The sequence below is a fragment of the Pteropus medius genome, unplaced genomic scaffold, assembly GCF_902729225.1.
Source record: "Pteropus medius unplaced genomic scaffold, Ma_sr-lr_union100, whole genome shotgun sequence".
Lineage (NCBI taxonomy): Eukaryota > Metazoa > Chordata > Mammalia > Chiroptera > Pteropodidae > Pteropus > Pteropus medius.
In genome coordinates, this window is record NW_024351735.1 from 1,949,363 (window position 1) to 1,973,148 (window position 23,786).

The following is a 23,786-nucleotide window of genomic DNA, read 5'->3' on the forward strand; positions in this document are numbered from 1 at the left end:
CTTGCCTTTAGAAATAATCATGAGACGTGCTGGCCAGGTACCTGGCTCAATTATGGTAGCTATTATTAATAAATATCCTTTGATTTAGCCATTTTCTTCTCTGTGGAATAAAGGGATAGATCTAGACCAGTGTTTCTCAGTGTGGTACCCAGGCCATCAGCATCACCTGGGAACATGTCAGGGGTGCAGAAACTCGAGGCGTGGGGCCCAAGCGTCTGCATTTCACAAGCCACCCCCACCCCCGCCCCTGGTGACAATGAAGCATGTTCTTAAGTCTGAGAGAGCTGCTCTTGAATAAGCTTTCTGAAAGCGTGGCCAGACGCAGGCAAGTCTGGAGATGCTCTACAGTCAGATAGGTTTGGAAGAGACAGTCTCCCTTCAGCAGATCTACAGACACATTAGCGCACTAAAGGCTGAGATGTTCCACAATAAAGAAATCTGCCTGCCTTGATGAATTCTGCATTCCCCAAGTTTATCTAGGTGCGGAACCTTTTTATTATGTAACAGCTATTAATAGTTTTGAGTGTTGAAATATGTTGGTCTGGAAGGTCCCTGCCAGTGGTGACCTTCGGTGAATCTAAGAGGCTGAAGTGCGCTAATATGGCATCCACATGTCTAGTTCTTAACAAAGCTAATAAAAGCTGGGAGATCAGACCAGTGTGAGCCCTGGATGTCTAATTCATAAAGAGTAGTGAAGATTTTCCTTCCTTTGCTAATGCAGATGCTATACCTGAATGCAGATTTCCCCAGGACCATATTCAGAACCAAGCACTCATTCCTTTTTAGGGCATGGATATATTTAGACAGGTTTCTACTACTATCCCTAAGATGGAGCCCTTTACACCCTGCCAGGGCTTTTCCGACATTGAGCCAACTGCAGCCAGCCGCTCACACGTTCTCTAATTACCACGGACTCTGGCCCACTCACTCCAGGCCTCAGGATGAGTTCCTGAGCAGCATCACCAAATAAAGCCCGTCAGGTACCACAGAAAACTTTGCCGAAGACTGCAGGGCTGAGGGACAGGGTGCTGAGCCAGAAGCATACTCTGGTCCAAGCAACTCCGAACTCACCAAACAGACTGATGATTTGCAATGCCGAAAAAGAGATGATCCTCTTCGTGGGATTAATTACAGGGTTCTTTTAAGTGGCAACCCTCCCCATTTCTAATAAAGCATTCACCAAACTGGAAGAATACTTTTCAGGAATTTCTTTGCTTCAAGAAATGAGGCCCACAGAGGATCACTCTATAAAGGAATATTCACCCCCACCTTTTCCTCTGTCCCCTCCCCCCCACCTCCTGAGCCCACTACTCTTTTTCAGCAAATACAGAGAGCATGAAATGCAATCTGCATTCTTTACTACTTGTCTGGCATCTAATATTCCTTGCCTAGAGAAGTTAAACAAGTTGCCATTATCTAAGCAACTTGTCAAGACTTATGTGAATTGGTTCAAAGATTGTCTGCCATCTGGCCCACTCCAAGAGCTGGGAAGGAGGAGAGCAAGAGAGTCCTGCCTGGAGGAGGCCATGCTCCAGCCCAGCCCTGTGCCCCTGCCAAGATCTTGCCAGTCTGCCTGGCGAGACATTACTGAGGTCTGAGCTCAGGCAGGAACAAGCTCTAGACCCCAAAAGCAAGGTCCTAGGCCCGTGAACACCTCCCGCTAAGACCAGTCAAATCTGGGCTTAATTAAACATAAGCCTTCAGGGGTAATTTTCTCTCCTGGGCTTTTAGACTCTTTTCCTGTCTGTCCTAAGTACAAGCCGGGCTCTTATTTCCAAACAGGCATGTGAAATGTGCTCGGACATCCCAGAAGTTCACTCAAGACACCACTCAGGTCGAAGGCACCCAAGCGTGTAACACCCTGTGTCAGATTAAGTCCACAGTGGCTGCTTGTCATCCATATTTAATTTTGTCAGTCTGTTAATTTTTAACTATGTTTGCTATCAAGGGCCATTAGAGGTCCCCAGGAGCTGAGCTCCGGTGAAGCGAGAAGTACTTTGTGGCAGAGCGGTTGAGGCTTGAAGGTGGGGTGTCCCACTTTCCCCTCCTGTCACCGAGTTCTGGCTTTCCCCACCAACGGCACAAATCCTGAATAAAACATGATCCCATTTGGAGCTGATTTTCCTTTTTTCCCCTGTCACAATTGGTTTTCTTCAAGAAGTTCACTTTCTTTTTATGAGGGCTACGTTTTATAATTCCAAGTTTCTTTGTAGCCTTGGTTTTGTTTCCAAAGCAGTTAGAATTCCATACTTTCACATGGCATCTGGGTGCCTGTTTCTAACGAAAAGAAGTCTAGAACCCTGGGTGGACGTCCGCCTGACCCAGCCAGAGCCTCAGCTCGGCACACACCACAGCCACAGGCCACCACACCTGCCCTGGCTTCAGCTGCTTTACCAAAGAACAGAGCCTGGACCCCTAGTTTTCTCTTGACAGGGTGCCAGTCCTGAGTCCCTGCATCCTAACCCCTTCTTAAGCCACAAAGGGAAGGCTTGGGAGTCTCTGGGTCATGCCAGATCAAGTTTTGACAAAAAGGCTGGCTCTGCCATCTCGGAGCCTGTGGAGGCCTGCTGGGAACAGGACTTCTAAAACGACACGTATGTCTGGAAGGCTGTGGTCCAAGCTGTTTTTGCTGCCTATAAGCAGGGTCTTTGGAACCAGAGGGAGCACACAGCTCTTCTTAAAATTAAAGGTGTTTATGTTCAAGATGAAACAGAATTCTATCAAGGCAGGAGATGTGCTGATGTGTGTGAGGCAAAGAACGACACAGTGACTCCCGGTGGCAAACCAAACATAACCAGAGTCATCTGAGGAAAGGTGACTCGAGCTCACGGAAACAGCAGCGTGGTTCGTGCCAAGTTCCGAAGTAACCTTCCTGCTCAGGCCGTTGGACACAGAATCCATGTAATGCTTTGCCCCTCACAGATTTAAACTCTTTGAAAGTAAATTAAAGTTTTTTCTTGTAAAAGATTTTTTTGACAAAAATAACGAAATGGAAGAGCCATTTTAATAATAATTACTACTACTCTATGCCAAGCATTTTATTCTTTCCCTCAAAATAACCCCCTGAAGTAAGGTGTTCATTCTTCTTTCTTATAGATGAGGAAAGTGAAGCTCAGTGAGGTTAAAAGAAAAAAAATGCTTGCCTATAATCTCAAAGTTAGCAGAGTAGGTGGAAACTGTCATTAAAACCTGTTTGAATTTAAAACACCAAGTCCCTATCACACACAGCGCTGCGGCCTCTGCACCATCCTACCGTAACGGCTGGACCCCGTGTTTGTTAATGATCCTGAGGCAGAGGCAGGCTCAACGGCACTACAGGTGAGACTCACCGAGACTCGGGGACAGGCTCTTACAGCTAATAAGGTCAGGGGCAAAAACGGACAGAGGATCTAGGAAGTTTGGCTTTACAAAGGACAATATAAAACATGCTTAAGAAACCCAGAAAACAGTGTGCCGGGGAGGGCCCCCGTTGCCCCTGATCAGGAGGAGGCCCACTTTGAGCTCTCCTCTCACTCGTGACCATGGAGAGTTTGAGGGATGTCTTGTTGGGACCAGCGACCCTGGACAGGGCCACAGCACCAAGAGACTGACTCTGGTTTTGGAACAGCTGCTGCCAAAAGCTGCCCCACATGGAGAAGATTGGGCCTCAGGAGCAGCAGCTCCAGCCAAAAGAACAACTGGCCCAACAACGCCGGGGCAAGTGCTTGTGTCTCTCACTTACTAAGGGGCTCCTTACTTCTCCAAACGCCAACCAGCAGAGGAGGGGAACGGACAGACAGGATGGGGACAGTATTTGCTTGGCCAGGAGTGGGATCCCCTGGAGTCCAGCCACGGGGCTGTGAAGAGGATGATCTCCCAAGGCACAAGATGTAACTCCACCACCTGGAAACGAGGCTGGGTGGAATCCTGCAGGAAGGATGGAGGGAAGAACAGGCCAGAAAGCCCAGGAAGGAATGGACCGGTGACCTGTGGGACTTTCTCTTCTCCAGTTTCTCCGATAGGAAAGCAAGATAAAGCAGCAGCTGGAAAGTTCAGGGACAACGGGTATGAGTAAAGCAAAACACACGAACCATTTGGTCTCTCTGGGAATTCAGCTGTTTCCCACTCTTGATCTATTTCCTGTCAGAGAGAAGTTTTCTTCTGGCAGGCGTGTCCGGGCCTGGCTGTGGGGAGACTTCCTGTGGGGGACAAGTTCTCCCCTTGCTGCCACAAGCTGCAGAGACCAAACTGCTGAATGTAGGGCAGGTGCTGCCATTTCGTGATGTCAGCTGCTGTCACTGAGGCCTTGCTCATCTTGTTCCTGTCCTTCGTTCATTCTTTCAAGCCTCTGGCGTTCCGTTTGGTTGCAGCCGTGAGGACTCTGCAGCCCTATTAGTGTTGTCAAAACGTGTAAGGTGTCCTTAGTATTTGAACTATTACAGCCTCGTGGGTGACTAGCCCTAGGCTTCCTTCTCTTTGCTGAAAATTCAAATGCTCCTTAAAAGGCTAATATTTACTAAGCCCTTATTGTGTGCCAGGTACTCTTTTAAGGTTTTACATGGGGGATTATTAGGCCCACTTTACTGAAGCCCAGAGAGGTTAAGGAACTTGTTTCGTCAAGGTCACACAGCTTATAAATGGCAGAGCCTGTATCTGACCAGACAGCTCTGTAGCCTGCTTTTTCGACCCCATGTTACCGGCACGGACTCAGAGCTCTCCTGAAGGGCTCAAGTCCTAGTACAGGCCAGGCCTCATGGACCAGACAGAGAAACAGCCCAGAAGAGGGGACTGGGAAAGGAAAAGGGGCTCTGTGCTCCTAATAATTAGGAGACGCACAGCCCCGGGTTCACAGGAGGCTGGTGCTGTGAGCACCATGCCTGGCCTATCTGTCCGCAGTCTCCTGTGGGAGTCAAGCCGGATGCTCCTAGATAACCAGAAAGCTGAGCAAAATTGTGAACTAGCAAGACTGGCACATTCAGGACCACCAAGGGGTGGTTTCCTCTCACAGTCTGCCCTTCCTGGAGCTACAGATTTCAAGGGAAAGATAAATGTCAGAGGATTTATATTTTCATTTGTATCTGAAGACAGTTAAAAGCCCTGGGCTGAACAGCTCCAAAGGCAGTCCTGCAGTCTCTCAGAGCTTTGTCTCCCAGTCACAAGCCCTGGGCTACTGGAAGACAAGACACCTCTGAGAAAGCCAGGCCTCAAGGATGAAGACAGAACGAGTTAAGGGCTGATGCCATCTGGGATGCACAGACGTAATGCCCCAAATCTCATAACTCTTCCCTCACCTTTGGGAGGTTGGCTGGCTGGTGAGGTGTGGAAGCTGCCTCTCATGGTTTCCCAGAGATGGTTTTGTTCACAGGTCCCTTTACAGGACCAACCACCATTATGGTATTGGCTACTGCCTTCTGAACAGGAGGAGGAGCTGAAAAGTAAGAGTCCTTCCTGTGTGAGTCTCAACGTGTGCCTGGATAGGATGTTCCACTATGTGCCCATCTGAGTCCACTCACACCTGCCCTGCTCCCTGACTCCCTCAAGATGCTCCTTTCTCATGGTCTACATCAGTGGTCCCCAACCTTTTGGCACCAGGGACCAGAGCTCCTATGAGAATCTCATGCCTGATGATCTGAGGTGGAGCTGAGGTGGTGATGCTAGCGCTGGGGAGCGGCTGCTGTACGGCCCAGAGAAGTTTAGGAACAGGCCGTGAACCATGCGGCCGGGGGGTTGTGGACCCCGAGTAAATGACACCTCATGCCAAACCAGATATTCTTGTGTCTCCTTTACCTCAGTATTCTCTAAAGAGAACAGTGACAGAGGAGATGCTTAATGAAAAAACTTTTAAAAACTTCTAAAACGCAGTTCTCAGAAGTTGCACAGTGCTGCTGGGTAAATGCCTGGACATGGCAGCAGTGGTGGGGGCAGCTCTGCAGTTAGGCCACCCACAGACCATTCTTAGGATCTCTTCCCCCGTGAGATCCCTTCCCAATCTGCTGTCTCTTTTCCCATGGTCCATTTTTGTATTTATTTTGGATTTAACCTTTATAATTTTTCCAGTGTGTCACAAGGGACCTCCCAAAGGGCACGTCTTGCCCCTGGGAAGTTTGTTATGATTTTAAAACCTTTTGTTTATGTGCAGGTGATACATTCCAGTCCAAAGCTTATGGCAGCCCAGTAAGATCTGCTGTTACTCAGGGCAGATGAGGCCTCTGAAGAACAAACAGGTACCGAGGACTCGCTCTCTCAGTCCTACTTACCTGCAGAAGATGCTGGCCCAACAATGTGACTCTGGTCAAGGGCAAACTGTATAGTTTTAGAATGTAGTGAGGACAGCACGCCTTATTGACTTTCTCTCTGCCCATCGGCAACAAGACTAAAAGCAAAAACGAACCCAGACTTAAAAAGCGGAGATGTGTGAACATGAGGCGACTGGAACAGCTGGATGTTCTCTTCAGAGTATAACTTTCCAGAAAGCTATGGAAGAAACCTTCCTCTCCTGTTCACAGTGACTTACATAATATATCTAATAAATTTCAAATACCAATGACCTTGAACGTAAACAGGATGATCATGTCTAAAAATATTAATGATCTTCTTAGAAGCCAAATGTTTGCTACGCCAAGTAGTTTTTTTGTCTCTATAAAAATAAAGCAATACTGAGGCTCACAGTCCTACCACCATATCCAATAATTCTTAAAAGTGGGATTTGATGTCAAATATGCATCTTCGATTTAGAGATGGAGGCTCCAGACCACAGACTGAAGATGGGGCAGAACTAGACATGCGATGCAACGCCTTTTCAATGACAATTTCTGTCTCCTGGGTCTTCCTTCTTCTGGATCAGGGTGGACAACTGGAAAACACATTGTTTGCTTCAAACAGGTTTTCCACTAGCTGGGCACACTGTCCTGCTGAAGCAAGATCTCCAGATAGATGTGACCCTTGGGTGCCAGAATGAGAATCTTCCGATACGCAGCTCTTGATAGTTTAGGAGCCCAAGAAGATACAGACAGCAGTGCTGAGGCCATGGCTGTGGGCTGAGTCTCCCCCAGATGCTGCGAGTCCTCCCACAGATTGTATACTTAGTGTCATCGGGCCCAACTCTCCCAAAAAGCTCAGCCAGAGATAACATCTTAGCTCCGAAATCACATCATCATGAAAACAAAACGCTGCAGTCTACTTGAGATCATTTTTGCTCTGATTAAAATTTTTATTGAATTCTCTCAAATGTTACCAAGAAATAGTTTTTGCAAAAGGGGGATCAAAGAAGCTAACAAGCAAATTCAACCTGGGAGCTCCCTTTGCTGGTCTGCAGAAGGTTGATACGTTACAAACATATTCCCAGAGACAAATCTAATTTGCTGGAGAAGTGGACAAAAGACAGGTGTGTTGGGCTTTGCCTCAGGAGAGAAACACTAGAAGAAAAAAAAAATCCATGTCTCAAAACAGAGCACAACATTGCTGGAAAGCAAAATAACTTAAAAACTTCTCCAAGACACATAGCAAGATTTCCAGAACAAAAACGGAATTATGGACTAAGGGGATGCTCCGTTTCGGTCTTCCCCACCGCTCTATCTCCAGTTATTAACAATTCTCTTAGGACCTTTTGGTGAAGGTTAAGTTCTGATTCCCTCGTCTTTGCCTCCAAGTCTCTTCTTACAGGCTTCTCATCTACTTAGAGAAGAAAGATCCCAGGAGTCACTGGAGTGAGGCCTTTTCAAAATTCCATCAAAGAATAAGTCTTTGGTGAGCCAGCACTGAGGTGTGGAAAGAGCAAGGCCTGGGAGTCAGGTGACCTGGCTCTAATCATGGCAGAGCCACTTGCGACTTTGGGTAACTCTCTCCATCTTCTCCGGTCTGTTTCCTCATCTGTAAAATGGGTCAGACCAGGTGATCTGTCAAGCCTCTGCCGGTTCATTCTGAGTCTCATAGTGGACAAAGAAATTTAAATAGCCATATGTATTCATGAGTCTTTAGGATACAGAACCCACGCTTGCACTGGGAATGACTCGAAACAAGAAAGTGGGGTTGAGCACAAGGTGAGAATTCTCACTTAGAACAGGTGAGAATTCCACCAACTCTAGGACAGATGCGGCAGAGCCAAGTGGATTCCAGCTTGAGAAAGTGTCCAGATCAAGGAAGAACTCACAGGGGAGGGTGTCACCCTGGGAAATATATCCCATTAAGTCAAATGGTTGAGTCCACCTAATCTTGGCACTGTCTCTCACCATCCATTCTCACGATGGCATGGGCTTTCTAATCTCTTAAGACTCTTTAGCTACTTTTCCCACCATATCCCCAGATATTACTTTTGATTTCATCTGTTATGTGAATGGACCAAGGGCAAATTACCCAGATGTCTTGGCCAAAAGCCACCATCCCCAGTCCTTTCTTGCCATTGTCAATTCTTACTTTTCCAAGGTAATGGTGAGAAGCTTTCTTGCTAATTAACCAAAGCCATGGATATTCAAAAGACTATGTGAATTTGGCATTTGCCTCAATTGTCAATTGATTAGTGTCTAGGCGATCTAGCAAGAGGAAGAAGAGGAGAGGAGACACAGCCACAGACGGTAGGGATGGGGTGAGTGGGGCACAAACGGAGGAGGCTCTTTGAGTTACTCCACGTCATCTACAAAGTTATCCCCGAGGCCCACTAAAAGCAGGCTGCTGACTCAGCAGAAGACATGCAATGGCTCACATATTATCCCTTCTTCCTCCTCTGGCCATTACGAGGGTGATCAAGCACTGACATGGACAAAAGGTAGAAAAAGCAGAGGAAAAAAAAAAGCAAAACAGCTAATCTAGAAATGGGTAATCAAGCTAAGAATAATCCTGTTACTTGATTTTCTGTACCAAGTATTCCACCGCCACCATCTACATTTTTCTTCACTACTTATGCCACTTTCTGCCAACTCCTCCGAACACAGAGAGCAATCGCTTCTGGGGCCCAGGCACCGAGGCTGTCTCTGTAGTTTGCCTGCACGGTGTCTGGGAAACCAGGTCATCAGTGCATGTATGAAGCATGGATAACTCAGCTGAAAGGGAACGGAAGGGTGTTTGGCCAACACCACTCCTGGCCTGTGGCCTGTGAGAACCGTCACTGGGGACTGCTTGTAGGTGTCCTACATGACACAATAAGTTAGTACAATGTGAAAGCGTTTTAAGTCAGAAAGAAAAGTTTTCTGGGAAGCTGTTTGTTTCATATGGTCTTGTAAAGAAACACTAAGCAAAACAAACAAAATCCTCACCTGAGTAGGCCAACAATTTTTTTAAAACCAGGCTTTCCTGCTTTAATGTAGAGGAGTTATACATTCAGTAAGACAAATGAAATCTATACCCAACTTATTTGCTATTAATCATCACTCTGAATCCTAACACTGATTACTACAACTTGCAATAAAAGCTAAGTTAAGAGAAAAGGTTGGTAAGCAGACAGCCATCTTTGTGAAGAAACAAGGGAGTTTGTTTATAAAACTCAGGCTATTCTTAAAAAAAAAAGAAAGCTGGTCAGAACAAGGCCTCTACTCTGACCTATAATTACATTTTAGACGTTATATTGTACCTCCCTTTTGTCAGGGTTTCCTGAAAATGGAAAAGGAACCCTAATCTTTTCTGTAACATATGTAAGATCGCACAGTCTTCCTCCTGGAAGCTCCCAACCTTCCCCTGTGGTGACTAGATCTCACAGAACACGGCCCCCAAAATCTCTCAATACGCAGAAACATACACAAACAACTCCTGTGACAAGTGCACACTTCCCTCTGTAGCCCTTCCACATAACAAGGCACACACACATCTACGCTCTAGTGCTGCCCTCAGGCTGGCTGGGAGCTGGGGAGGTAACCGGGGCCCAGGCTCTGGTGTGTGATATGAGGGTGAGATCATTAAGGAAGAGAGAGGTGTCGTTTGGGGCAAACATCAGGCAGTGGGTGATATCATTGCTGTCAGATGGTCGTCATAAGTCCTGGAGGAGTGTCAGCTTGATTTAGAGGGGATCAGTAATCTCTTGAAGGTGGACCTGTTAGCTGGATAGGTGTTAGTTGTATGGTGTGCTCTGGGGAACCAGGTTTGAAAGGACTGGTGGTGGAGTGAGTGAAGTCGTGGCCGATGGGTATAAATTACCTGGGCATGCAGTGAAGCGGGATAGGTGAAAGCAGGAGGAGGTAGAGCAGGCGCTAACTCCGCTGGGTACAGAGGGTACGGGGCCCACACTTCAGGGCTACTGGGGTAAAGTGCAGGCACTGTGAGCTCATCTGCAAGAAAAGAATAAGGGAAGAGTTAGTGGTTACCAAACAGCTGGTTTCAAATCAGAAACAAAACACCCATAACCCCGAGCCCCAATCAATGTCAGAAGTCAAATTACTCTCATTCTTTTAATAACCTGTTGGCTTTGGTCCCCCAAACTCTAAGCAAGGGAATGGGAAGCACAAAACGGAAAAAAGCAGTGAGCATCTGCTGCCTGTCTGACCTGCTGAGATCTCAGGCCCAGGCTGCCTTGGGCACTCTGATGTCTTTCCAGCTGTAGCTGGGGGAAACCAAGAACAGTGGGGATTTCCTGCATACAACAGCAAATATGGGCCTCTAAGGGAAAGAGGAAGAAGAAGAACTGGTAGGAGATAGTTCATGAAAACTCACTGCAGAGTCTTTGGGAGAACAATCGCTTATTGGCAGGACCCCAACAGACCGGAAGAACTGTAGGACTTTTCTGTTTATCAGTATAATTAATAGATAAATAAATCACGATCGCCAAGCATTTTACATTTAGCCCTCAAAAGCACAGGGCCAGACGTTGTGCCTACAGGGCATTTTAAGATGTTAAGCCTTGAGTATCCCGATTAAAGTTAAGCTCCACAAAGGTGTAAATAAGAACGTTCACGGTGGCTATTTATAGACTATATTTTTCTTCTAGGGAAAAGTGAGTCAAGTCGCCAACTGCCTGGTCTAAATGTTCCTCTTACAGCCCTGATTCCATTCAGGTCAAGCTGCAGTTTGCCAGATTGAAGGGCAAGTGTCCGGGCCTCGGAATGTATCAGGAAGCAATCCATTAGAGTAACAGCAAACACATGAGGGAGCATCTTGGCAAAGGCAAAAATAACATCAGTCAATAGTTATGAATCTGGACCCTGTGAAATAGCAATCTCACACTATGCGCTTTTATCACCTGTCAAAATCTGAAATCAAGTAGGTCAAGGATGCTACCCAGGACTGCTGAGGAAGTCAAGAAAAGGTGACTTGATAAAGCCATTAGTGACACTGCCATTCAGGACTTTCCAGAAGTCCACGGTGCATGCGATCCAGGAAGAGAGTCACCTCACTCCTTCTCACTATCTAAGAAGCCACCCTAGCCCACTCATTCCAGGTCTCCCGCCTCCTTCCCATCCCACCAAGCTCTGGCTCTGGGCAGGGTTTTCAGTATGGGAAGGGGGCTAGAAGCAGAAAACTGCTTTGCTGAGTGTGATGTGGTGACTGCTCTACGGAGCTACCAGAAAGCAGCTGAGCCTGGGGATGCCTGTGGATCTGGTGGAGAAGGGGTGAGTGAAGGCTTCCCACAGCCAGCCAGCACAGCAAGAGCCTCTAAGAAGATGATATGAGGGCAGTTCGGAGATCCCAGCGACGTGGCGTGATATACTGTGGTTGGATGACTGGATGGCCTCCCCGTCATCCTCTCCCTGATGCTTTCTCTCAACAAGGCAGTAGGAATGAAGTCCTCAGGACGTGGAAATGAGAAGACGGACCACTTACAGTTCTAGGCTGAAGAGCCTAGGCCAAAAGAGTGAACTGATAGTTATTATTTGGGGAGGAAAACAGTAGCACAACAAGCCTCTTGAAAATGATCAGGTCTATACCACTAGTTCTAGGGGTCTGTAGTTTCTATAAGGAAATTCCTTACAGGGGGCTTGAGAGAATGCTTAGCAGACCTCCGTTTCCTGTCGTGATGAGACCATGTGATTTCCATTAGAGCAACTCCTGTGGGAGCCCAGTGGAAACTGACTGCTGCCAGAACCAATGCCTCGAGTTTTAAGCAACCATTCTCAAGAATGACGTGCTGTTATTGTTGTTGTTGTTTCAGCTACCATGCTATTTTAAGACATTCTGAATCTTTTTTTTTTTTTAAATTATTCTGAGTCTTTAAAAGTCCAGAGAGTCTCAAGACCCAGCACAATTTCTTAGCTCATTTGTCCAGCCGCCCCACCACATTAGCAGACTAAACGCCTATCAGAGTGAGAGGGCTTGGCTGGCAGCCCTCATGCCTAACTGGAACTGGCTAAGGGTGGGGTTACCTTGGATAGATGGGTGCTTCCTTTAGAAAGTTTTAAAAATGAAACGTCTTTTAAGATATCGGATCCTAAAGAGATAAATAATGGAGATAAGGCAGAGCCAGAGTTTCAGCTGACTGATATAGTTATGATTTCCAGACATTTCCACATTTTCATCCTAAAATATTACTTTCCATTGGGTCCATATTGATGCTCAGAGACAATTCACTAATTAACATGTGTACAAAACCTAGCTCGGCAGAATCGGGGATTTGCTTCCAACAAACCGAAAGCTGCTGAGTAACAGTTCCGTCAGGTAGGAAAGCAGAGGCCTGAGAGAGATGAGGGTGAACTTAACTTGCTAAATCTCTTGAGACATCTCGTCATCTCTCCCTTCTCCTCTCATGAAGGAATCACAAGAAGTTACTGTAAATGTCAACAGACATGCAGCATGCAGTGGGTTGGTTAGGAAGAGGATGAGTTCAAAATGTGTCAATGGAGATGTTCTGTGCTGGTGACAGACCACTGGGGGAGGAGATGATTTCTAATTACAGATTTACAAGGATCTGGGTCTTACACAAGTCTGCATCCCTGGGCCAGCTCTGCGACTGACACTTAGCATGTAATCATGCTTGTATTGAATAGTACCCAATGGAAAATTCTAAAGATATGCCACTGTTTTCTGTTAAAGGAACTTAGAAAATATCCGCAGGAACTAGACCTGAATGTGTCTCAATCCTTTGCAGTATCTGTCGTACACACTAAGAAATGGAGCAAAAGAAGGCTCAAACGAGAGCAAATGTTACAGAGCAGTAATTTTCAAAGTTAAAAATAAGAGCAGTGGAACCCTTTTTTCAAACTAATTTCCCCCAGAAACTGTCTAATAAAAGTGTAACTATTTTGGTCGACTTGGTGGTGGGGGAGGGGAGAAAGGCTGAAGGATCTCAACCCCTGTGATAGTCCCCAAGGTACACCAGGATTCCAGAGAACACAGTTTGAAAACTGCTCTCACACAGGGATCCGTTTAAAAGTAAGCTCCTCTTCAAAAATCTCTGTGAAGTCTGAACTCATTCCTGCAGCTCTTGGGAACCTGTCTGAGAGAGAGAGGGCAAGCAATGAGAAGCCAGGCCGGAGAGAAGAAACGAAGAACGAGACAACTGGGATGGAGCAAACAGGCTCTCCTGACTGACATGGACGTCAGTGCCCGAAGTACCTCGGAGTGCTGATGGAGTCCAGTAGTGAGCTTTCATGGCCTCACAAACAAGGTGCAGAAAAATCTGACCCAGGAAATGTGAACAGGTAAAATAACAGAAAACGAGTAAATAAAATAGGTGGATCTATTTCCTTCCTCGTCCATGCTCCCAAACCATAACCATATCTTCCTACCTGTACTGCAGCACCCACAGTATACCATCCTGTAAGTCAGTTCTCAAAATGTGACCCCTACTGACAGCGTCAGCATTACCTGGGAACTTGGTAGAAATGCAAATTCCTGGCTTCACCCCAGACCCACTGAACCAGAAATTCCGCCTCCAAGTGATTCTGACACATACTTAAGTTTGAGAACCACTGCTGCCAAGTTATTTATCTTACCTGTCTTTCTCTTTTACTGTATTAGGGCTTGAGCAAAGTGTCGTGCATTTGCTTTCAACGAGCTTAGTATAGTACCTGTTACATAGTAGTTTGCTGAATGAATAAGAGAATGAAACGTTTGAGTGAAAATGCAAATGAAAGCAATAATCCTGGACTTGTTTTTAGAGACCTGGGGGGTTAATGAAGCAGTCTTAGCCTAACGTCCCTGTTTGGCTCAGAGCTACTGTGACAGAGCTGCCTAGGACAACGGGGCAGCCCCACCAGGTCAGGAGCACACCTCCAGTAAAGCAGCCCTCACGAACATCTACATTTCAGTATGAGGCTGGGAACTCTCTGAAAACCCACACTCCCCTTTGATGAAAGAGAGTAGTAAGCTGAATGAGAGTTCTGCATTTGTACATTCTTTATGGTTGCTAATGTGGTCCTGAGGAAGTGGCAACAGCTCGAGACGGGTTCTCCACAGCACAAGCCCTCCGTGCGGCCTAACCCAACTGAAGGAGCGAGTGGCAGGAGGGTGGCCCGGACCAGGTCGGTTTCACCTTCCTGAGTCACTACCCATACATACTGCTCAAATTTCATAGGATGAGAAGACTAAAAAAAGAAGAGTTTGGTGCTGTAGGCCCATTGGGATGAAACAGAGTTCAGCGAGGGGGTAAGATCCCCCGCTGACAAGAGAGGCTGTTGGCCACTCGGAATGAGCCAGGCTCCAGGGGGCCAAAGCAGATCTGGAGGCCAGGGCTTTTTGTCTGGGCCTAATCCGACCCTTCTGAGAGGCTGGGTTACTCCTTTCCCATTGCACCAGATCTGGCTATGTCCTTTCTCCTTTTGTGCCTCCGAGGAAAAGGTTGAGGGTGCACAATATACATCTGAATAAGCCTTTTTCTTAGTATAAAAATATGCAACCAGAAAAGCTCAAATTAGATTCTGACAAACAAGGACCAGAAACTTTCGCACCTCCACCCTCCAATCACTTTGAAAAAAAAAGAGGTACAGGCTCTGACGGTTTAAACCCAAGGAGCTCTGAGTCTGCCTTTTCATTTTAGATGAGGAAAGCTTCCGGTCTGAGATCACTTTGAAACAGAGGTAAAGATGAATGACTTTCGGAAACAACCAAGAGAAAGAGGAACAGGGAGAATCTTTAATGGACATAATCTGAGTACAGTTGAGAACATAAGGTCCAAGAGCTTTATATCAGTACTGTGTTACTTTGCCTATTGGACATTTCTATTTTGAAATATTCAACAGCAATCTCAGGCTCAACATGTTTAAAACTAAACACACTCCCTCCAGTAGCCTGTCCTTTTTCCAGACTTCAGTCAATGACGCCACTCAGTTGCCCAAGCCGGAGACCTAGTAGTCACCCTATTCTCCCTCATATTCAGTATTTCACCGAGGCCCTAGTTAATCTATCCCATCGTCCACTTTGATCTTCACTGCCACTGGATTACTGAGAAGGCCTGCTGACAGTCTTCCTGGCCAGCGCACTGCAGCCAGGACGACTTTTAAAACATAAAATTTGGTAATGTCATTCTTCCACTTCAAACATTTCTATGATTTCTTTGCTCTCTGGATAGTGTCTGAACTCCAGACATCATGGCCCGCAGGATGTGGCCCTTGTCTAGCTCTCCAGGTCCGGATCTCACCTGGTTCTCCTGCACAGTCTAAGATGTCATTTTCAATGCTCTCCCACTTTGTACACACTTGCTCTCTCTGCCAGAGACATTCTCTCCTCCTAAACCTGGTTTAACTAATTCTTACTCATTCTTCAAAGGACTCCACTTATGGGGGTGGGCGGTTCTCCATGTTCTGCTGCATTCTGCACCACCCAGTGACAGGAGTTACCTCCAGGACTATAACTTCTTACTCTTTGCCTACCCTAGTGCCTAGCACAGTGTATCAGAAAGTATCAAGAAGTCAATCATTTGCTCTGTACTTGATAAAATTAATGGAGGAAAAAAATATGCTTCCATTTTGCCCTTCAGAGGAGGAAATGATAAAACTGTAAGTTAATTGAATTTTGTCTGAGAGAGAAATATGTACAGAAAGGAGATGGACATGAGAGCATGTAAATGCTTTTCTTAAATAAGACTGCATCTCAATCCTGTTTTAATAACACCTTATATTTGCATACAAATTATACACAGCCAAGAGCTTGTACATCCATTACCATTCTGGAGCCTCATTAAAAGCTCTGGGGAAAGGGACAGGAATGGGTGTCTCATTTTAACAATGAGAAAAGATCTCCCCAAGGTATCATAGCTAACTCATAGTGTCTGAACTTGGATTGGAACCCAGGTCTCCTGTCTCATGGTTCAGGTTACCTTCCACACGCCATCCTGCCCTCCCTGAAGTAAGGATCCTCTATGACTGGCGGTGGTGATAGGCCCCTGGAGTGCAGGTGGTCTTCATTTCTAGCTTTAGTATACTCAATTAACTAAAATAAACTCAGGGTCAGAGCCCTCCACGAGAGCCTGCCTGACAGATAAAGACTTTGGCCAGAAAAAAAGGCAGCCATGACACAAAAGGCCCATATATGATGAAAAATTACATTTTAATGGGGGGAAAACTTCAATTTTGAAACAAGAAAAATAAACCAAGGATTCTTAAGCAATCAACTCTCACTCACATACTGCAGCAAGTAGTTGATCTGTATCTGTTAGGTACACCCTTCAAAAGTTAGCCTTATGAGACTATTTTTGGGGGACTATCCTATTAGGACATGCTCTTCTGAGGCCCAGCACAGTGCACTCTAGCTCCTGCAGTGGGTTGAATAGTGTCCTCCCAAAATTCACATTTATCTGGAACCTCAGAATGTAACCTTTTTTGAAAACAAGAATTTTGCAGATATAATTTTTTTAAGGTTCTCAAGATGAAATGATTCTGGATTTAGGGTGGGCCCTAAATCCAATGACTGGTGTCCTTATAAGAGAAGATAATGTGAAGATGGGGGCAGACTGGAATGATGAGTCTACAAGCCAAGGAAAGCTCAAGATTGCCAGCAGCCACAGGAAGTTGAGAGAGGCATGGGACAGTTTTTCCCTCAGAGCCTCCAGAAAAAAAACAACACTGTTGACAATTTGATTTCAGGCTTCTGGCCTGCTCGACTATAAGAGAATAGATATTCGATTTCAGACACCTAGTTGGCAGTAATTTCTTGGATGGCCCTAGAAAACTACAGTTTCTATTTAAGGTCATACACCTTCACTGGCTTCCCAAGAAGTATAGGGAAAGAATCAAAAGACCTGGCCAAAAGCTCAAAGGATATGTTTTGCACAACCTAACACAAATCAACTGTAATTTTTGTGTTCTGCACAGGAAACCAATTGTACTAAGGGATGGAGACACTGGGAGAAATCAAGTTTGTGCTCAACCCACCTCTGCTTCTACCTGTTCTTTATCATGGTCCTTGGCCACTTCCATTGCTTCAATTATTAATTCTATTTAGGATAACTCATAAATCTAGAGCTTTGATTTCTACTCCAATATAGACATCCTAAACTCATCAAACTCAACTTATCCAAGAGGGAACTGTTACTCATAAATCAATTCCTCTCCTTACTTCCCCAAATTTCCCATATCCAAACGACTGCTAAGTCCTAATAACATTAAAGATGATAAACATACTTATAATAACAATGCTAATAGTAGTAATACAGTAGCTAACATTTATTGAATACACTGTGCTAACATCAGCCCCTTTTATATTATGAGGAAGCAGAGGCACGGAGAGGTTAAATAACCCAATGACTCACAGCAAGTGACAGAACCAGGATGTGAATTAAAGTCACATCAGTCCAGAATCCATATCCTTTTAGTTCTCTGCCTCTCCGTATCGATTACATTTCCTCTATGCCTTTCTTACTACCTTTTCCTTTCTGTGCTACTTCTACCACCTAAATGCAGGTTCTCAGCTGGACTGTTTTAACAGTCTCTTGACTCTGAAACTGTCTTCCTAATAACTTCCACTCGCTCTCCACTCCAATTTTTCTCTCATAACACATATTCCCGGAGCAACTCTTTAAACCCGCAGGAAAGGCCAACTCAGAACCACAAAATAAGTATGCCAAGGAAATTCTAAAAGGAAGTTGGTCTTGATTCAACTAGCCTAGAGTCACCTCCCCTCCAGTTAATGATTTTTCTGCCACGCCTCTGGGCACTCACTGCTCTCACTACTCAGCTGTTTCAACCATGAAACAATAATACAATCCATAATTTTAAAAGAATCTGATTCCTGATCTGAGAGCTGAAGGGAACCCAGAGCATAAGCAGAAAGAAAATTGTTCCTCTTGGGACTTGATTTAAGTAATAATCCTGAACTTGTTTTTCCAGGCCATGATAAGTAATTTTAAATTTATTACTAAATTTATCTTTTAAATTTACAGAAAAAAGAAAAGTATATCCATAAGGTAATTTTGACATAAGTTTTACCAAAACTAGTTAGGAGACATACTAAGTGTATATGAACTCTAAGGAGAAAGAAGGCATGAGAACTGCGGCTCTAGAATCACAGAGATGATATATGAGAAATGTCAACAACTTGTGATTTACTGAGAATACTAGAGGGAGGAGAAAGGAAGGAAAAGAAATTTCTTCCTCCATTTAAAGAACATTCAGTGTTTTGGTAAAACTTCCACTTGCCAATCTCCTTTTTGGGCAATATGTGTATTTTTTGGTGAGGGAGGAAAATTAGGAGGGGAGAGGTATGTTTATAAGAGCATATGGAGGCATAGGTGTTTTTTAATGAAAATGCTGTTTGGATATATCTCTAGTCTATAAGAACAGATCATCTACAACTCTATTTTATCAAACAATGAGCTCCTTGAGTACAGGGCCTGTGTTTGTTCTGCTCACCACTGTATCCCCAGTGCCTGGCATTGTACATGTTATGCAGCAGACATTCATAAATTTTAACAAGTACTATAATAAGGCATAAATCTTTGAGTACATCTTTATTTCCTCTTCAAGATAAATTCTAAGAATAGAGTGACTACGTCTAATGTGATTAGCGTTTTTAAGGACCTTGATACACCTTGCTGTGTTAAAATGTTTCAATATATATTCCCAATAGAAAGACACGTTTGTACGAACTTGTAATATGACGATATTGGAAGTCATCATTAAAAACCAAATAAAAACTGACAATTTTATAAGCAAAACATCTCTCCATTATTTTAATGTACATTTCTTTGATAGTTAATGAAGCTAAACTAATGGACTTCCACATTCTTAATTCAAACAGGTGCTGCCTAGAAAAGTCTTCATTAAAGCATGCTGCTCTCTTGAAAATCCAGGATGGATAAAATATCCTTCCTTACAGCATCCATAATGTGTAGCATGATCATTGCAACTATCACTAATATAGAAAATAATCTCTTCTTGTATTGTTCTCCTTCCCTAAGTTGTAATCTCTTACTACCAGCATTTATATCTGGCATACAAAAGATATTCAATGAAAGTTTGTTAAATTTATCTGATATAACCAAGTGCCTGCAACTTATTACGCTATTGAGAGTATGAAAATTGAGAAAAATATAGTTGACCTAATGATTTATAGTTTAGTACAGTTCCTTGACTTTTAAGAAAATGTCAGACTAAATCTACACAGGTTCTAGTTCTGGATAAAAAGGCAGAAACTTTAATAACTTGTCATAGCTATCAGTTTTAAAGAGATTGAAAATGACTCAGGGAACTGATGAATCGGAACTTCAAAATACACCTTAGAGTACAAATAACACAAATCCAGACACACACACACGCACGCACAGTGGCTTATGGGCCATGGGAGTAATTTCTGACTGGAGTTGTATGTCTCAACTGAGCCCCTCCTTTCATCTCCCTCCTCCTACTCTGTAAGCTCAGCAAATACACCCTCTTTTTGGTTCCCCATCTCTGTTCATAGGCTGGCCCTGGGCCATATGCCCTTGATTTATACACAGAGAAGTCATAAATATTCATAAGCCACTGGCAGAGCATAATATCCTGGCTGCACAGACCGCAAAGATCAGAGGTAGGTGGGCCACACTGGCAAAACCTCTGTCACAGCTGCTTCCTCGCTTCTCCTTGGTTTTCTCTCATGTCAGATCAACCCTAGTCTAGAGTCTGCTGTTCTGAAAATAATTGAGTTAAGAGCCCTTAGACTAAAAAGTGTCAGTTGTACATAGATGATAAAGACCTGCTGAAATAAAACGCCATCTTCTCTAGAGATGAATAGCTGAAATGTTTTAGTATTGTTTCTCCTAATTTCTCAGGGGATACCATAATTTAGACTTTAAAATTGCAATTATAAGATTGAACAAAACAATTAAGAGAGAGGGAGCTGTGTATATCATTTACCGCCTTCCTGATTGAGGTGGCTTGTGCACTAGACTACAACCACCACCACCTCACCCTCACCCTCCTGGTTGTCTGATGCACCAAGACTGATGCAGCCAGAGAATGCATTGTGGCCAAACGGGAATCCATCAAAGTTAGGAGTATATGGTAGCCAAATTGCATGTGTGATAAATGTCGAAAAAGTCCCAAGCATGAACAAACTTTCCCGAACTATTCCTGCCCTAGCCTCTGAATGGTACTTGGGGAATGGGAAGAAGACACAAAATAATGAAGACGTCTCTGTCTCACAGCACTGTGATCATTATTTGAAATAATATTTAAAAAGTGATCTGAATGCTCAATGATGATCATGATCGTCATCACTGTCCTAATGAAAGTCTTCTTTATTCAGTAGCAGCTGTTCTAGTACCACAGTACTGGTGAAAGCTGATAAACATTTCTCTGTGCCAAATCTCACATTGCCAATTACTATGAACTATGAAAAACCTATAAAAACAAAGCCGTCAGTAGATCCGGAACTTCCTGTGCACAGGTAACGAAGTTGCTAGCATACAGAAAACTCAGAAACTTGCCACCCTTTTCCATCTCCTAACTCTTCCCTTGATTCATTCAGTTTTATAATCTGGTGGCTTCAGATTAAACCTTGAGTACAAAGCAAACTCCACTTCCAGAAACATCTGTTGCTAAGACTGCTTTCCTTCTCCCCGTACACTCTCAGAGGCCACACAGGTTCTACATTATCACTGAAGGACAATTCCACCTGCAGACTCTGTGATAGAATTGAATAAAATGTTTTCTGAGTGTTGAAGCATGAGGCCACAAGACGGATGAAGTAATTAGGCAGTCTCCAGTTAATAACAAAAAGAGACTAAGCTAGTTCTTAAAGTTAAATGCAGCTCAGGGCTGGCATGAATGAATAAATCCCATGGTATCCAAAAATGTCAATCTAGTCAGGGCTACTTTATTTTTGATTTTATCACTTCTCTGTCAATGTCTTCAACGAATATTTACTAAGTACCTACTTTGGGCCAGATGCTGGGTGCATGCCACCATCTTTGATTTCTCCAGCCTGACTTTGGGCAGTAATGCAGAGCCATTGAAGGACCTCATTATCTACAAACTTGAATGGTCAAGCCTATTTAATTAAATGTATTTCGGTGTTTCTGGGGTGGGGTGGAGAGAAGAATGTATTTTTTAAAAAAACTATTTGAAAATGAAACTCCTTATTAGTTTCATGGTGGTAGGCTATTTATTAGGAAGATGTGATTTGTAATCTGGAAAGTGCCGGAAGAAGTGTAAACTCTTCAGGGAGCCAGGAAATGGTCACTGAAAAGGAAATAGACTAGAAAAGAAGAAATGACCTTCTTGTATCTGTATAATACATGAGGTAATTCCAGAAATATGGTGTAAGTGGCTCAATAAGTTTCATCTGAAAAGTCAAACCAGTGCTTCTCCTCTTCAGGCTTTTTAGTTGTAAATGTTGCTAGCTGTGCAACCCTGGACAATTTACCTAATTTCTCTGAGCCTTAGTTTCCTCAGATAAAAATATAGGCTATCATATATGTTAAATATAAAAAGTAAATGAGAATTTGAGATGTACATAGTAAGTGTATATTATCGTATAGTGTTAGTTAGCTAGCAACAACTGACACCAACAGGAAAGGAGGTGGAGACACAATCTGGGGGTGTAAATAATGTTGTCTATAGTATAGGAAATCTCTCCCATTACAAGAAAATTCCTCGGTGCATTCAATTGTCGGCCCGGGCCATACCTGCCTGGCGGAGACAGCAGGGAGTGGTGCTTTGGAATGTGTGCCACTTCTCATGTTTAACTCCATGTCTTCCTCATTCTTTTGTGCCTCATACTTATTGTTCAGCTCTTTTTACTAGGAATAAGTTGATGATCACTATAAGATAAAAGCTTTGTTGACTACATGGCATGTACATTTTTATTTTTAAAATAACAACAGTGCTCTTCTTTTAAGAGCAGAAGCCTTGCTTTAAAAGAAGTCTCACTGCCTTTCAATTTCTCTAAGGGAATCTGATCTGCTCAAAAGGTCCACTTAACCTCATAAATAAAACTGGCCAAGTACCTCTGGAGAGACTGATCCACACTTTCCCGATCACCCATTCCACGGACTACAAGACTCCCAAGTTACAACAGCAGCTCCAGGTGTCAGTGCATCTCAGTCCCCTGACTGACCAAACTCCGTCTCTGCACTTTGCAAAATATCAGAAAGATTTAACCACAAAATTTAAAAACAACCATAACAAAAAGCCTAGATCTTAACTGTGCAGGAGGTTAATAGTCACATTGTTGACTTTCCAGTAAGATAAACAGTGAAAACTTGGCAAGTAATGACGTATACAACTCCCCTTCCTCCCACCCTCTCATTCCTGAAGATTATACTCACTCTTGGGATGTGAATGACAGGAAGAGTTCATTTGAGAGAATGGAGCATCCTAACCTGGTCAGAAGCACTAAAATACCAAAAGAAAACTGGAGGGGTGTAGGCTGAGCTTCTTCATTTTAGGGAATGGTAAGCAATTCTGCCTCATGAAGATTTCGGGTCTGTGATGAACAGGTTACCTTCAATTTCTAAAAGGCTGCCTGTTCATGTAAGTCTTTTTTCCAGTTCTACCCTGATACACAACACTCGGGAAATCTGGGTGGGAGGGTCAGTAGGAAGGCTGGCGGGCTCTGGCATGACTTCTGAGACTTGCTGGGGGAGTGGGGGAGAGGTCTGCACAGGAACCCAGGAGTTGGTAGAGTTGTTTCAGCTCCACCCTCCCCCACCCCAGCACCAGTTAGGAGACTCTTTCAGATAGAAAGGGCATGCCTGAGCCATCCCGGTGCTGGCAAGATCCCTCACAAATCTAGAACTGGCAGCTGGTTAAGCATTATGAAGATGGTCACATGAGGTTTTTTGTTGTCATTTTTCTTTTAATTGGGGAGGAAAACCTAATGTTCAAACCTAGAGGCTAGGTAAGTGACTATAAAGTGGCATATTATTATAGCCATTGCAAATGGTGATGCATTTACAAATGTGGAAAGATGTTAACAAAACACTTGGTGAAAAAGAAAACAGGTTGTGGGACATGTATCGTGTAACCTCACGAATACGCACACATACGCATGTCTTGCTTGAGGGATTGGCACAACGTTTCGACAGGCAGCTGTAAGTTTGAGCCACTTGTCAGCTATGTGGCCTGAGGTACATTAGTAACTTCGAGGCCAAATTTCCTTGTCTGAAAACTATTAAAGAAGAAGGAGAAGAGGATGAGGAAGGGAGTATCTAGTGTCACAGGTTGTCAGGAGAATTAAATGAGACATGTAAAGGATTTAAAAACTTGCGATATAACACATCCTTAATATTATTGTGATTATCTCTGGATATTGGATTTTACATTTTCTGTTTTTGTTCATTATGCTTTATGAATTTATACCATGGCCATGTATTATTCCTGTATATTTTTCTTCGAAAGGGTAAAAACACTAAAGGACATAAGGGCCCTTTGGAGGATGAAAAAAGAGAACACTTATTCTTCCAATGCTATAAAAACAAACAGAACTAAATATGAAGACTCAAGGCTTTCTTTGTTTTATACTTCTTAAATCCCATG

General features: G+C 44.0%; 1 protein-coding gene and 1 pseudogene across 7 annotated transcripts in view; one reads left to right on the forward strand and one right to left on the reverse strand.

Moving 5' to 3' along the window:
- Positions 1-23,786, reverse strand: part of RBPMS (RNA binding protein, mRNA processing factor) — a 153,393-nt gene that overhangs the window by 19,248 nt on the left and 110,359 nt on the right. For 2 of the 7 annotated variants that reach the window (XM_039846448.1, XM_039846449.1), the window contains 2 exons: positions 10,102-10,232; positions 7,166-7,394 (listed from right to left, as the gene is read on the reverse strand). The exons of 1 other annotated variant lie outside the window; for it this stretch is intronic. In XM_039846448.1, coding sequence (XP_039702382.1) covers positions 7,263-7,394; positions 10,102-10,232 — 263 coding nt within the window. In that variant the 3' untranslated portion in view covers positions 7,166-7,262. 4 more of the 7 variants (XM_039846450.1, XM_039846452.1, XM_039846451.1 and 1 more) reach the window with 3 other exon arrangements.
- On the forward strand, positions 1,433-4,497 carry LOC120589057 (60S ribosomal protein L35a-like; annotated as a pseudogene).